This window comes from Carcharodon carcharias, chromosome 20, assembly GCF_017639515.1.
Source record: "Carcharodon carcharias isolate sCarCar2 chromosome 20, sCarCar2.pri, whole genome shotgun sequence".
In the NCBI taxonomy this organism is placed as follows: Eukaryota; Metazoa; Chordata; class Chondrichthyes; order Lamniformes; family Lamnidae; genus Carcharodon; species Carcharodon carcharias.
Window position 1 is genome coordinate 40,087,385 of NC_054486.1, and position 14,651 is coordinate 40,102,035.

Here is a 14,651-nt window from a genome sequence, read left to right on the forward strand (position 1 = left end):
AGATGTTTGGTTTTTCAGGGAATCGAGGGATATGGTGAGCAGGCAGGAAAGTAAAGTTGAAGATGAAGATCAACCATGATCATATTGAATAGTGAAGCAAGCTTGATGGGACCCTCCTTATATTTTTAATGCTCTAATGGGCAAACAAATATATTTTAAGGATGGTCATAAAGAGAGAAAACAAAATGGAGAGATGTAGGGAGGGAATTCTAGTGCTTCGAGATAGGCATAACTATCAATAGTAGAGCAATTTAAATTGGGGATGCTCAAAAGGTCAATCTGACGAGCGAAGATATCTTGGAGGGTTGTGGGGCTAGAGGAGTTTACAGAGATATGGAGGGGCAAAGCAATAGAGGAATATGAAAACAAGGATGAGAATTTTAAAATCAAAATGTCGCTTTACCATGAGCCAGCGTTGTTCAGTGAGCAAAGTGTGTGAACGGGGCTTGTACAAGTTAAGACAAGGACAGGAGAGTTTGGATGACCTCAAGTTTACAGATGGGAGAAGAGTCTGTTGGAATAATCAAGCCTAAAGGTAATAAAGGCATGCATGAAGGTTTCAGCAGCAAAGAAGTTGAGACAGGTCAATGTAAGGTGATATTACGGATGTAGAAATTGGCAATCTTAGTGATGGCACAAATATATGGTCAGAAGCCTATCTTGGGGTTAAATATGATACCAAGGTTGTGCACAACCTGGTTTAGCCTCAGACAATTGCCAGGGAGAGGGATGCAGTCAGAAGCTGGGATTAGTGTTTCGAGCGGGAACAGAAAACAATGGCTTTAGTCTTCCCTGTCTTTAATTAGAGAAAATTTCTGCTCATCCAGTACTGGTTGGGGGTCGAAGGGGAAACCAGAAAAGAATAGTAATTAACATGCATATTATTGAGCATTCTTAAGGCAAATAAACATTTATTTTAGAATGCGGTAGATATGTAGATAAGTAATATTTGAGAACACACAGGTCCATATGCCTAAATTTTCTGGTACTGCCTGCTGTGGAAATCGTCATGGGTAGGACGGAAAAGTTGACAGACCAGCAAAAGTTCTGTTGACTTTGTGCGGAAATTTCCGGTCCCGCAGAAAATTCTGCCTATACAAGAGTAATAGGCCCTTTAGACCTATGAAACTGAGTCACCAGTTAGGTAAATTATGGATGATCTGGACCTTGACTCCATTTACCAACCTTTGATCCTACCTTGAGATCCATGCATATCCAAAATTTATCGTGCACTCACCTCAATTGGCTTGCACCTCAAACTTCTAAACTTTAGGGACTACAAACCTATGAAACATGTCCTCCCACTGATCTCCCCTGTGTTCCCAGGTGGTTCCCTTGATCCCACCCCACCCCGCTCCCCAATCTCCTCCCAACAGCCCAGGCCCCCACCAATGACTCTCTCCTCCCTACCCCCTTCGATGATTTTCTCCCCCCCACCCCCACCATCATGACTTTTTGCCCCACCCCCACCGCAGTCTCAGGCCTACATAGCCCAAGTCTCAGGCATACAGCCCCCCACCCAGCCTCAGGCCTACACCCCGCCAACCCCGCCTGCCCCAGCCTTGGGCCTATACTCCCCACTCACCCCCGTCTTGGGCCTACACCCCCTCCACCTTCCCACTCTCAGGCCTATGCACCCACTACCCCCCCCCCCTCCCAGTCTTGGGCCTATACCCCAAATCCCCTGAGTCTTAGGCCTACCCACTGATCCCGTTGACACTCTCCTCTCCCAATAACTCTTTCCACCCCCTCCTATGACTTCCACAACCCAAACACCCACTTCTTTCTGACACCAATGTCCACACCGGCTGGAAAGCTGCAGCAATGGCCTTCACCATTATTTTGGTTCAGGCTGGCCCTGCAAATTGAGCGCTCCAGGGCGAGTGTGGGGTGTAGAGAGATGAGTGGAAGAGAGAGATTGGTAGAGAGGGGTGAGCGATAAAGGAGAGAGAGAAGAGGGAGGCTATAGAGTGAGGAGCGGAGAGGAGATGGGAGAAGAAAACTTCTGCATTCTGGGGGTTTGGAGAAAATTGCTCTGGAGGGGGTGGGCGGGGGGAAGGGTAGGTTGGTGGGGGAGAAAACTGAAATCTGGGGTGTGGGGGGTGCACGGGTGTACTATGCTGGTTATAGGTTATGAAGAAAAACATAAAATTAGCTTGTCAAAACATATCTGTTAAAACAGGGTCTGCTTTTTCTAAAGTTAGCTCATTTTAGGGTGTTTGAAGCTACAGAATTTCAGAAATATGGAGAACAAACTCAATGATCGTTTTTGATGTCAGAATGCTTAAGGTAAGTAATCTTGCTGGTTGCAAATGTTTGAGCACTGTTTTCATGACAGTTGATGACAGTGATGTCAGTTGATGTCAAATAATAGCTTTTGATTGCAAATGATATCAAATGATGGCTAAATAATTACTTTTGAGCGAAATTGATGTCAAATGAACGCAAATAAATGCTGTTGAGCACAAATGATGCCACAACTTTGTATCGCCAAGGATGCTCTTGACACGATAGAAAGCCTGCCCCCATGGCAAAGCTGGATATCGGACCCACAGTGGAGGAGCTTAACAAAGCAATTGACTTGCTTGCTGTAGGCAAAACTCCAGGTGCTGATGCTATACTGTCTGAACTCATCAAGCATGGGAAACTGGCACTCCTATAGCACCTTCTCAAACTTCTCTGTCTCTGCTGGAGGAAGGGGGCAGTGCCCCAGGTTACGCATGATGCAAAGATTGTGACTCTGAATAAGAGGAAGGGTAACCACAACGATTGCAACATCGAATGAGGCATCTTCCTGCTGAGCATCACGAGAAAAGTATTTGACATGCTGCCCTTTTCAGACAGAAGATGAATGTGTTGAATGCATATATCCCGAATCCCTGTCTGTTTTCAGAACTGAAAGATCTACAATTGACATGATCCCCTCAGTCCAGCGGCTGCAAGAAAAATGCTGTGAACAAAGGAAACCACCATTTATTGCCATTGTCATCTCATCAAGGCATTCGACCATGCAAGCAGAGGTGATCTATTAAAGCTGCTGGAGAAAACTGGCTGCCTTCTGAAGCTTCTCAGTATGATCCCCTCTTTCCATGACAACATGATGGGCAAGGTCAGCTATGACAGGAATACATATTGGGACCCTTTGAGATCCACAGTGAGGTAAAGCAGGGCTGTGTTCTGGCATCGACGTTCTCTTTAGCATATTCTTCTCTTTGCTGCTGTCATTTACCTTCAGTTAATCTACAGAGCGTGTCCACTTACATACCAGTACTGACAGCTGTTCAAAGTTGCTCACCTAAGATCCAAGACAAAGGGTCATCAAGTCCTTATCAGAGAGTTGATGTGTGCTAATGATGCTTCACTAACGTTCCATACTGAGGAATATCAGTGGAAAATGGACAGACTCTCTCACCTGTCATACGTTTGGGTTGACCATCAGCACCAGGAAGATAAATGTCAGCGTCCAGGATGTTGCCATACTGCATCTATCTTCATCGACAATGTAAGTCTGGAGGTTGTTGACATCTTCAGATATCCAGGGTCTACAGTCACCAGCAATCTGTCACTTGATGCTGAAATCAACACATGCATCGCAAAAGCTGCAGCTGTTACATCCAAGCTAAGTAAGAGAGTGTGGAGCAACTTGACTGAGAACACAAACTACGAGTCTACCAAGCCTACCTCCTTAGTAAGCTCTTCTACAGTGGTGAGACCTGAACTATATATGCTAGCAAGAAAAAAGGCTGAACAATTTCCACCTTCGCTGTCCTTGGCATCTTTTGACAGGACAACGTCACCAACTCAAAAGGTCTTGGAGCATGCTAATTCCATCATAACATGAAAGGATCATAATAAGGACATAAATTTAAATTAGCAAGAAGAAAACTTTAAACCGATCTTAGAAAAGGCTAACTTGTGAAAAGCTTTAAATGTTTGAAATAACCTACCAGGTAAGGTTGTGAAATCAAAGATTGTAGGATAATTCAAGATGCAATTGATTGTTCCTTATCCATATGTTACAATCCTTGGCCAGACCCTGGGTTGTTGGGGAGATCAGATTAGGGACCAATAACGTTTTGTTTAAAGTAGGCAAATGTTGAGATTCAAAATGCTAAGCGAAGAAAGACAAAATTTCACGGGTTTTGAACAAACAAAAATAAACTATACCATACAAGTTTAAAAAGCCATAACAATTCACAATTTCTATCTTATACTCTAACATTTAGGGTAAGTATGAGGTAAAAGTGAATTAACAGGCCCGCTGTGGTTGAACGCACCACACCACACTATACAAATTACAGATGTGACCAAAAATGGATTCCAGAAATTTTTCAACAGCCCACCCAGACGTTAGTCACACTGCGAGCCAACCAATTTCACTGAAACTTCGTCTTTCTCACGAGGGTTTCCAATTTCCACATTTGAAGAACCTCACCTTGGCATTCTCTCCAACAGTCGTGCCAACACGGACAACTTTAACGATGGCCAACCTCGCCTTCCGAGATTACTTTCCCCTAAATTTCCAAATACACTCAAGCATCAACTCACAAGCACAATTTCAGATCTTCGGCTGTGCAAAGCAGAACATCACTTCTCCAAAGGGGTACCTTTGTCCCAGCGGCCTGCAGCATGGAGTCACCAACCTTCAATTGCCTTCTCGGATCTTCAGGGCTTCTCTTGAGCCCTCTTCAACTATCAGGGCTTCACCCGAGCCCACTTCACTTAACGTCTGCTCCCTGCTGCCCTTTCTTTAACTAGGAGTCTGTTTCTCTGTTCCTTAACTTAACTGGGACCTCTCCCTGTCCCCCTCCTTTGCCCTTTACCTGGGACACTTGCTGACTGACTAAAAAAACTGACTGTTCAAGAAGTGCTGTTCACTGACCCTTGAACTGATCTGGTGACCTACCACAACACTCCAAGAAGGTCCCACCTTTGTTACTAGGCAGTAACAAACATAACAAGCAGTGGAACATCCTGTACCTTAAATGTTGCAATCTCCACAGACTGCAAGCTTACATAGCACACAGAATGAATAGGTTTCATAACACACATCTTACAGTATATGTTTTATTCATATTTCCCTCTCCTAAGCAGACTAGTTAATATGCTGCCCATAGTCAGCCGTGCCACTGAAATGCAAAGTACAGTGGAGGTTCTGGAAGCACTTGAGATGAACAAAAACAAGGGGAAGTAAGGATAATTTTATTTAAGGTTTCTTTTCCAAAGTGGCATTATTCATATTAAAAGTGACTTTATTTTGCTCAAAAAGCTTTGTTTCATCCAACTCACTCCGTCCCCGCACTGTGCCAAGTTGCTCCCTATTTAATGAACAGAATTATACATTTGCAGTGTGACATGTCAGTTTATTTTTGTCCCTTCTGATTGGGTTCCTCATAGCATTTGAGTTGACTATTGCTAGCTAGTATTGCACATGAAGCAGGAAAAGTTGAGTTTAGACATGCCAGGAGATTTGAATTCATGAATACAATAGTGGCACGCAATGCATAGAGCCTTTACTGATGCTCACACTGCTGCCATGCAAGGTCACACTGCTGTCACCATGACTCAGGTAGAGGTGGGTTCCAGCAGTGATGGGGTTTCCCAACACTGCATTACTCCTGCACTCTGTTCTTGTGCAAAGTCCAGGTGAGCAGGCATTGGCTCCATAGAGAGACTCCTGTTGTCCCCTCTGAAGATGACAGCCTGCATGCACCCCTGCAAATGGTGCAGTCTGCAGTGAGGCTTTTAAGGCCCTGAACTGCTTGAGGTCACCCAACAAGGTCACCTGAAATGTCCTCAATTTCTGTGCATTCCATCTCTCAAGCTAGTGTTAAGTGGGGATAAGGCACCTCATGGAGCACGAGGATAGATAATCAAGCACACAAGGCAGACATTAGAGGGTTCTATAAGGGTGATTCTTAATTATTCCAGTTAACTTATTCAGACTTAAATTGAATTGTTGAAATAAAGGTTCTGTTTTCTAAGTTTGGTGTTGGTGTTCACATTTGTAGTTAGGATTCATAAGACTGAACTAAAGGAAGTTGATGGTAGTTTAGATGGTGATGTTGAGCATTGTGAGACTGTTGGTGTATTGGGAATGGGAGGAGTGGGATTAGAAGAAACAGCTCTTAGCTACTTTGCTCTCAGAGTTCGGACAGCTAGTTGATAACAAAAACTTGCATATCATGTAACTTCATTAACAACACTTTCTAAGAAGGTGTAATTGATAATAAATAGAGAATGATTGGGAGTAGTTATAAGGAAGCAAGCTCACCTCGGTGTTGAGGTAGTATCTACTATGAGAGAAGAGATGTATAAATATATAAAAGGTGTACGAGTAGAGATGTACAAGATTAAGACAGGTTCAGCTAAGGTAGATGGGGAAGATGTTCCCATTCAAAAACAGAATTACCTGGAAAAACTCAGCAGGTCTGGCAGCATCAGCGGAGAAGAAAAGAGTTGACGTCTTGAGTTCTCATGACCCTTCAACAGAACTGATTCTGTTAAATGGTGATCAGTTCTGTTGAAGGGTCATGAGGACTCGAGACGTCAACTCTTTTCTTCTCTGCCGATGCTGCCAGACCTGCTGAGTTTTTGCAGGTAATTCTGTTTTTGTTTTGGATTTCCAGCATCCGCGGTTTTTTGTTTTTATTATTATTAAGATGTTCCCATTAGCTGATGATGTGACGACTAGGAGACACAGATTTTGATCAAGTGATGCAGGGGAAATTTGAGGAAGATCTTTTTAACACAGTGAGTAGTAATGACCTGAAACTCAATGCTGACGAGGGTGACAGAAACAGAGACTATTAATGATTTCAGAAGGAAATTGGATGGGCACTTGAATGAAATAGATTTGCAGGGCTATGGGGATAGAGCGGGGAAATGGGACTGACAGGATTGCTCCATAGAGAACTGGTTTCGACTTGATGGGCTGAATGGCTTCCTTCTGTGCCTAATATGACTCAGAAAGCTCAAGTAGCTTATTGTTACATGAAAGATGTCTTTATTACAATTGCATCCTCTACCTTTTCTTATGAATAGTCAATCTATTGTGGTAACGTACTAAGGGAGTCAAGATCATAAGCTGGATTTCGACAAGGAGACGGGAATCGGGAGTCAGGAATTTTGCTGACCCTTTGATCCTGTTTCTGTCCTGGAGGAGCCCTTTTTTTTCATGTTAGGAAGACTAACATGGGCTGGATACTGGCTTGCTGTATCCAGAGGCAGGCCTGAAGTGGGTGAATGGCAAAGCTGGCAGGTTAGAAGACCAACCTCCATTTACTGGGACATAAGCCCAGTTGTATTCATGGTCTTTTGGCCCTCTATTCCACCAACCCCACCCCCCCCACCCCCCGCCTCCAAGCCCTCTCATATTCTCCCATGTCCCCTCTATATTCCCTCCATGGCTACTCACTCAGTATACACTCAGCACACAACCAGTAAGCCATATAATAACACTGGCAAGACTTTGAGATGCTCATGAATTGAAAAAAATCAGATGTTCAACATTTCCTTTGAAGAAAATTTCCACCATTACCCCCTCATAAAACTTCAAATTAGACAAAGCCAGTGAAATTTCCATTGAAAGGAATCTTTAATCTGATCCAAATAAACACACTGGCAATGAAAAAACATTTCAAATAAAGATAAGTTATTACTAAGTTATTAAAGCTGACAATCAGACAAATCTAGCAATCCCCTTTGCAATTGTGTAAACAAATCCCTGCTGGGCTGAGTCCATTCATCATTCTTGAACTTAGCTAAGCATTCATAATGAGCCCATTTGGCAACACTATCAACAGAAGCAAGCTGAACAGATGACCAGAATCACTTTTTCTAAATGGTACTGCTGGTTTTGTTTGATAGCATTATTATCTTGTAATAACTTGACCTTTCTTTGAAGTTTTTCCATGCCTCTGTTTATTTGGACAGGGTTAAAAGATTCTTCAATGAGAATTTCATTGTTTTTGCTTGACAGTTTTATGAGCAGGTAAGAGGGGTAATGTTTTTCAAAAGGAATGCTGAATGCCCTGATTGTTTTTTTTTATTCCCAACTCCAGCCTGGAGCTCGCCCATGGTTCATGATGCATCTGAAGAGCTGTGAACTATGTCTCTTGCAAAAGCCTTTTTTGGCCTGAACTCCATTAAAATTGCAGGTGGTCTGAAATTCCTACATCTGGAATGGAGCCGTCAAGGGAGGGAGTGCTGCATGTGGGCTCAATATCTTTGCCCTTATCCTGCGCTGGCAAAAATTTCTGGAAACAAGAATGAGTTTGGAATCCAGGAATCGGGTCTCGGCAGCAAATTTTTAAAGCCCTTCCACCTGTGTTCCAAAACTGACGGAGGCATAAAAATCCCATCTGCTGTCTGGTCTTCTGGTGAAGTGCAGTTAAAGGACCAGGGTTAACTGGGTCAGGGCATATAGACATATTGAGTCTGTATTTTAATGTCTATCCATTATATAATGCTTTGATTTTATATTATTTATACTTAGAAAAACTTACAGTAATTTGGGAGGAGAGAGAATTAAAGTTGTTTGGAGTATAGGTGTTTCTCTGCAATGCAGGTTGAAGAACTAGGAGACACAAAACTAAAAGTGCTACAGAACCACTGCTGCTGGGAGGAGTTAATCACTGTGTGAAAATTTAGAGACAGTTTTATTACAAATGTAGGCATAAGAATTTATCATGGATTACGTTAATAAAACTGGGACACCGGGAAATAACTACAGATATTGTAGATGGATATCTGAACCATAGAAAAGTTATGGTGCAGAAAGAGGCCATTCAGCCCATCGTGTCTGCGCTGACCAAAAAGAGAAAAAAGAAACTAGCTGCTCATTTTAATCCCACTTTCCAGCACTTTCTGGTCCATCGCCTTGCAGGTTACAGCACTTCAGATGCAGATCCAGGTACTTATTAAATGAGTTGAGCATTTCAGCCTCAACCACCAACTTAGGCAGTGAATTCCAGATGCCCATCACCCTCTGTGTGAAGATGTTTTTACTCATGTTGCTTCTAATCATTCTACCAATCACCTTTAATCTATGCCCCCTGATAATTGACCCCTCAGCTAGAGGAAACAAGTCTTTCCTGTCTACCCTGTCTTGGCCCCTCATAATTTTGTGCACCTCAGTTAGGTCACCCCTTAGCCTCCTCTGTTCTAAGGAAACAACCCTAGCCTACTTAATCTCTCCTCATAGCTGCAATTTTCAAGCCCTGGCAACATTCTTGTCAATCTCCTCTGCACTCTCTCCAGAGCAATTATGTCCTTCCTGGACTGTGGTGACCAGAACTGTACACAAAATTCCAGCTGTGGCCTAACCAGTGTTTTATACAGCTCCACCATTACATCCCTGCTTATGTATTCAGTACCTCCATGTGCTTTCTTGACCTCTTTGTCCGCCTGTCCTGCCCCCTTTAAGGACCTGTGGACATGCACTCCAAGATCTCTCACTTCCTCAACCCCTCTCAATAACTTGCTGTTTATTGAGTATTCTTTTGCTTTGTTTGCCCTCACCAAATGCATTACCTCATACTTTTCTGGTTTGAATTCTATTTGCCACTTCTCCGCCCACTCAACCAGCCAACAGCTATCCTCTTCACTATCAATTACATGACCAATTTTTGTGTCATTTGCAAATTTCCCAATCATGCCGCCCACATTTAAGCCTAAATCATTAATATATACAACAAATAGCAAGGGCCCCAACCCTAAGCCCTGTGGAACACCACTGGAAACTCTTTTCCATTCGCAAAAACATCCATCGATCATTACCTTTTTGTTTCCTGTCACTGAGCCAATTTTAGATCCAACTTGCCACCTTCCTCTGTATCCCATGAGATCTCACTTTCCTGACCAGTCTGCCATTTGGGACCTTGCCAGATGCATTACTGAAATCCATGTAGACAATATGCACTTCACTACCATTATCAATCCTCCTTGTTACTTGCTCAAAAAATTATTTAAGTTAGTAAGACATGATCTTCCCCTGACAAAACCATACTGACTATCCCTGACCAATCTATACCTTTCTAAGTGGCGGTTTATTCCGTGTCTCAGAATTATTTTCAATAATCTTCCCACCACTGAAGTCAGACTGACTGCCTATAATTTCCTGGCCTATCCCTCGCACCTTTTTAAAATAATGATTCACAGAGCTCCAATCCTCTGGGACCTTGTCTGTACCTATTGAGGATTGGAAAATGATTCTCAAAGCATTCGCTTCCTCCAACAGCCTGGGATACGATCCATCTGGGCCTGCTGATTTATCCACCTTCAAGGATGCTAGCCCCTTTAGTACTTCCTTTCTCACTATGCTTATTGTATCTAATATTTCACACTCCTCTTTAACTAGAATGTCTGCATCATCCCTCTTCTTAGTGAAGACAGAGACAAAGTACTCATTGAGAACCCTGCCCACATCTTCTGCATCAACCCACAAGTTATCATGTACATCTTTGATAGGCCCTACCTTTTCCTTCATTATTCCCTTGCTCTTTATGTACTGGTAAAACATCTTAGGCTTTTCTTTGATTTTACCTGCCAATATTTGTTTGTACCCTCTCTTTGCTTTCCTAATTTCCAATTTTATTTCACCCTTGTATTTTCTATACTGCTCTAGGCTTTCTACAGTATTAAGTCTTTTGTGACTGTCATAAGCTTTCTTTTTCTGCTTTATCTTGGCTGATATGCTTCTGGATAACCAGGGGGCTCTAGTCTTGGCAGTACTTGTGGGGACATGTCTACACTGTGCCCGTAGAATCTCACAATTATTTGACACAGATTTTCCTTCTAATAGCTGAATCCAGTCCACTCTCACTAATTTATCTCTCAATTTTATAAAATTTGTCTTCGCCCAGTTTAGAACTTTTACTCCTGTTCTATCTTTGTCCTTTTCCATAATGATGCTAAATCTAACTATATCACGGTCACTATCTCCTCACTGCTACTTCATCCACTTGTCCAGTTTCATTTCCTAAGACTAAATCTAGAATTCCACCCCCTTTCATTGGGCTTGTTACCTGCTAGCTTAAAAAAGTTCTCTTGAATGCAGTTAAGCGACTGCATGGGGTAACACAATTAATTTTAATGAAATAAATTAATGCTGCTTGGCTGTGCTTGTGTTTTTCTAATTCTGGCAAGTGGCCATGAGTAAGCAGAACACATCCAGTGGATTTCTTTACCTCCCGTGGCCAGAATTGCTGCCTGAACACAAAATTGTGCGTAAAACGTTGCAAGAAATGGTGGATAATCAATTTTCTGACTGGATCTAGAGACTAGCAAATCACTTACTCTCTTATGTTGAAAAAAGCAAATGGCTGTTATGAAAGTCAAAAATGCATTTTTCTCTGACCATGACAAAAGTAGACTAACACCCCCTCATCTTTCTCGACCTGTCTACAGCCTTTGATATGGTTGACCACATCATCCTCCTTCAATACCTCCTCTGTTGTCCAGCTACGTGGACTGCACTCAACAGCTTCCATTTTTATCTATTTAATCATAGCTAGAGGCATCTGCAATGGCTTCACTTCCTGCAATGGCTTCATCTCTGGTGCTCCCCTGTCACCCAATGCCATTTCTCATCTGCATGCTGTTTCTCAATGACGTCATCCAAAAACACAGCATCAGTTTACACATCTACAGTCTCTAAATTGTCAGCTTGTTGAATTCCTCCAACTAAATAGTGGGAAGACCCAAGTCATTGTCTTCAGTCCCTGGCCACTGACTCCATCCCTGGCAACTATCTGAGGCTGAAACAGCTGCTGAAATCCTTATCCATGGCTTTGTTACCTGTAGACTTGACTATTTAAATGCACTCCTGGCTGACCTCCCAAGTTCTACCTTCAGAAACTTGAAGTCATCCAAAACTCTGCTACGTAAGTCCAAATTCGCACCAAGTCTAGTTTACCCATTACCCCTGTGCTTCCTGATCTTAATTAGCTCCTGGTTAAAAAATGCCTCAATTTTAAAATTTCATCCTTGTTTTCAAATTTCCCCCATGGCTTTGATCCTTTAAAATCTCCAGCCTTACAATCTCCCGAGATATCTTTGTTTCTCACATTTTGACATCTTAAACATTCCCAATTTTAATCACTCCACCATTGGCATCAGATGCCAAAGCTCTCAGCTCTCTTATAGAGGGAGGGAATTCCAGAACTCTTTACCTCTCTTTCCTTCTTTAAGATGCTCCTTTTGGTCATCTGTCCTGCTACACCCTTACATGGCTTAGTGTCAAATTTTGTTTGGCACCCTTGTGAAGTGCCTTGTGATATTTTCCAACATTAATGGTGCTGAATAAATACAAGTTGTTGCTGTTTGTGGTGTGTATTAGATTTAAGACAAGGGAGTTTTATTTTGCTTTATTTTCCTTTTCTGGGAGAGACATTGGCAGTGGAAGTTATGGTAGATGTCAGCAGCCCATTCACTGTACCATTGATGTGGGATGATGTCTACACTGAACAAATAACGTGATGTAATCCTTGTTATATAACCTTTTTAATGTCAGAATACTGTGGTTCATATAATGTCGAGACTAGTATTAATAAAAAATTTTAATCAAAGGAGTTCAGTAAAATGACTGGAACCTTTATGAATATTTTGCTGCCATTCTTCATAGCCTATAACTAATGTATTTCTGATTATGTCCTTTACAGAATCTGCCAGTGACTCGTATCTTAGACAACCTAATAGAGATGAAATCCAACCCTGTGAGTAAAATTCCTAGCATTAAAATTGTAAGATCAGAAAGACAAGATGAAATTTAAAATTATCCCCAATATCTTTACTTCACTCGAGAATATAGGTAGTCCTCGACTTTACGACGGTTGAGTTATGACGGATGGCACTTAACAATATTTATAAATTGGCACCCTGTTTTGACTTCCCCACGTCGGTTTCGACTTTATGGAGCCTTTCAAGATGTATAAGGAAATTCTTACATGCAGCTGCAGATTCAAATATAGCAAATGTATTGGAAGGGGTAGTAGGTTGGGTGTCATTCCATCAAAGACACTTTTCTCATGGAACCCAACAAAAATGTTTGTTAGAGCTGGGCTTGAGGGGAATCCCATGGCAATACGATCTATTTGGGCATACATTTGGGTGTTACTAAAACCAAACTCAACTGCACGAGTTGCTGAGTTCATAAATTCAATGAATACTGATTCACACAATGGAGACGCGTCTAGATCGCCATGATATAGTGCTCCTGTGGAAATGTCTATGGCTTCCTTGAGCAGTACATTGATGAATAGGCTAGCAATGTCAAGCGAGCACATGGATTCGGCGTTGCTATTGATATGAAAGTCCTATGTGGTCTTGACAAATGTGAAGGAATCCTTCACCATTTATGTGGAAAACTTGCTCAGAACTGGTTGTAGCAACTCGTCCAACTATTTGACCAATTCATGTTTAATAGAACCTGTCATAGATAAGAGGGCAGTGAGCCGTGAGGACGAATCTTATCATAAATATTACCCGGCAATTCATTGCTCTTAGATAGGCCCAACAAGCGTTTTTTTTTAGCTTGCTTTCGAGCAAGGCTGTCCAGTCATGCTGAGTGGCAAGTCCAATGGATAAGCATTTGGACGCATCATTAAGAATACTGTGCATTTTGTTGATATAGTCATGCTTGTTAAGGATGGCTATTTTAGTCCCTTTGTTGGATTTACAGATATGTGTGTCTGGGTTGGCCTTGCAACGGTGCCAGACATTCACGTTGCATATGAAAATTGGGCAAGTCATTCTGAATCCCACAATGTGCGTGTCAATATGCATGTAAGAATTTCCTTACTCCCTCGGGGCTCATTCCCCAGGGCAATTCATTGTCCAATCAGAGTCAACCTGCCTGGTTTGAATTTAAAGAGATCTTAGCAGTTAACTGTCAGTCATCAGTTAACTGATTGATGGAGGCATTGCCATGGAGAATGCGCTAGAGTCCACTTGCCAACCAATCAGGACTTTCATCTCATGAAGTATAAATTGTTGTTCCCTTTACATTTGGTATTCATGTAAATTGTCCTGATGAATGCAAGATGAAAAGTTTTGACAACGTCTTTTTTCTGCAAACTCGAATTGATAATCGTCAGAAGTGCATAAGTTCTTTGTGTTATGACACTCCTGCAATAAACAATATCTGCCATATACATCTCAGAGCATTAGCCTGGACCTCTGGATTACTAGACCAATGACATTACCACTAAGCACTGTCTTCCCTGTATCAATAATCTCATTTTGTCCTGATTTGACTTGAAGAAATAAGTATAGCAAGAAAAAGGCAAAGGCTATCTGTCCCAAACAGCCAAACAAAATCAATGATATAAATGCACAAGGGGGAAAGTTTGTGATGTATAGGAGGGGGAAAAGGCCTCAAGTTGTTTACATGCATTATATTGAATAATGGGGGATTCAGTTGGCTGGATGGCTAGCGTGTGGTTCAGAATAGCGCCAACAGCACTGGTTTGGTTCCCATTCTGGTTGGGTTAGACTTAGGACTGCCTCCTCACCCTGTCCCTGAGAGTGGAAGACAATGGCAAATCACCAATAAGAAAGCTGCCAAGGAAATGGCTCAGGATGAAACATCAGCAGACATTGAGCCAAGGACCTGTCTATAGGCAAAGTGCACATGATGTATTACAATCTCT

The 14,651-nt window shown here is 42.1% G+C and overlaps 1 protein-coding gene across 4 annotated transcripts in view; it reads left to right on the top strand.

Moving 5' to 3' along the window:
* The window catches only part of scfd1 (sec1 family domain containing 1), a 247,864-nt gene that overhangs the window by 184,459 nt on the left and 48,754 nt on the right, over positions 1 to 14,651 (top strand). For 3 of the 4 annotated variants that reach the window (XM_041214893.1, XM_041214895.1, XM_041214896.1), the window contains exon 20: positions 12,663 to 12,716. The exons of the other annotated variant lie outside the window; for it this stretch is intronic. In XM_041214893.1, the coding sequence (XP_041070827.1) occupies positions 12,663 to 12,716 (54 nt within the window). The remainder of the gene's footprint in view (positions 1 to 12,662; positions 12,717 to 14,651) is intronic. 4 annotated transcript variants of the gene reach the window in all.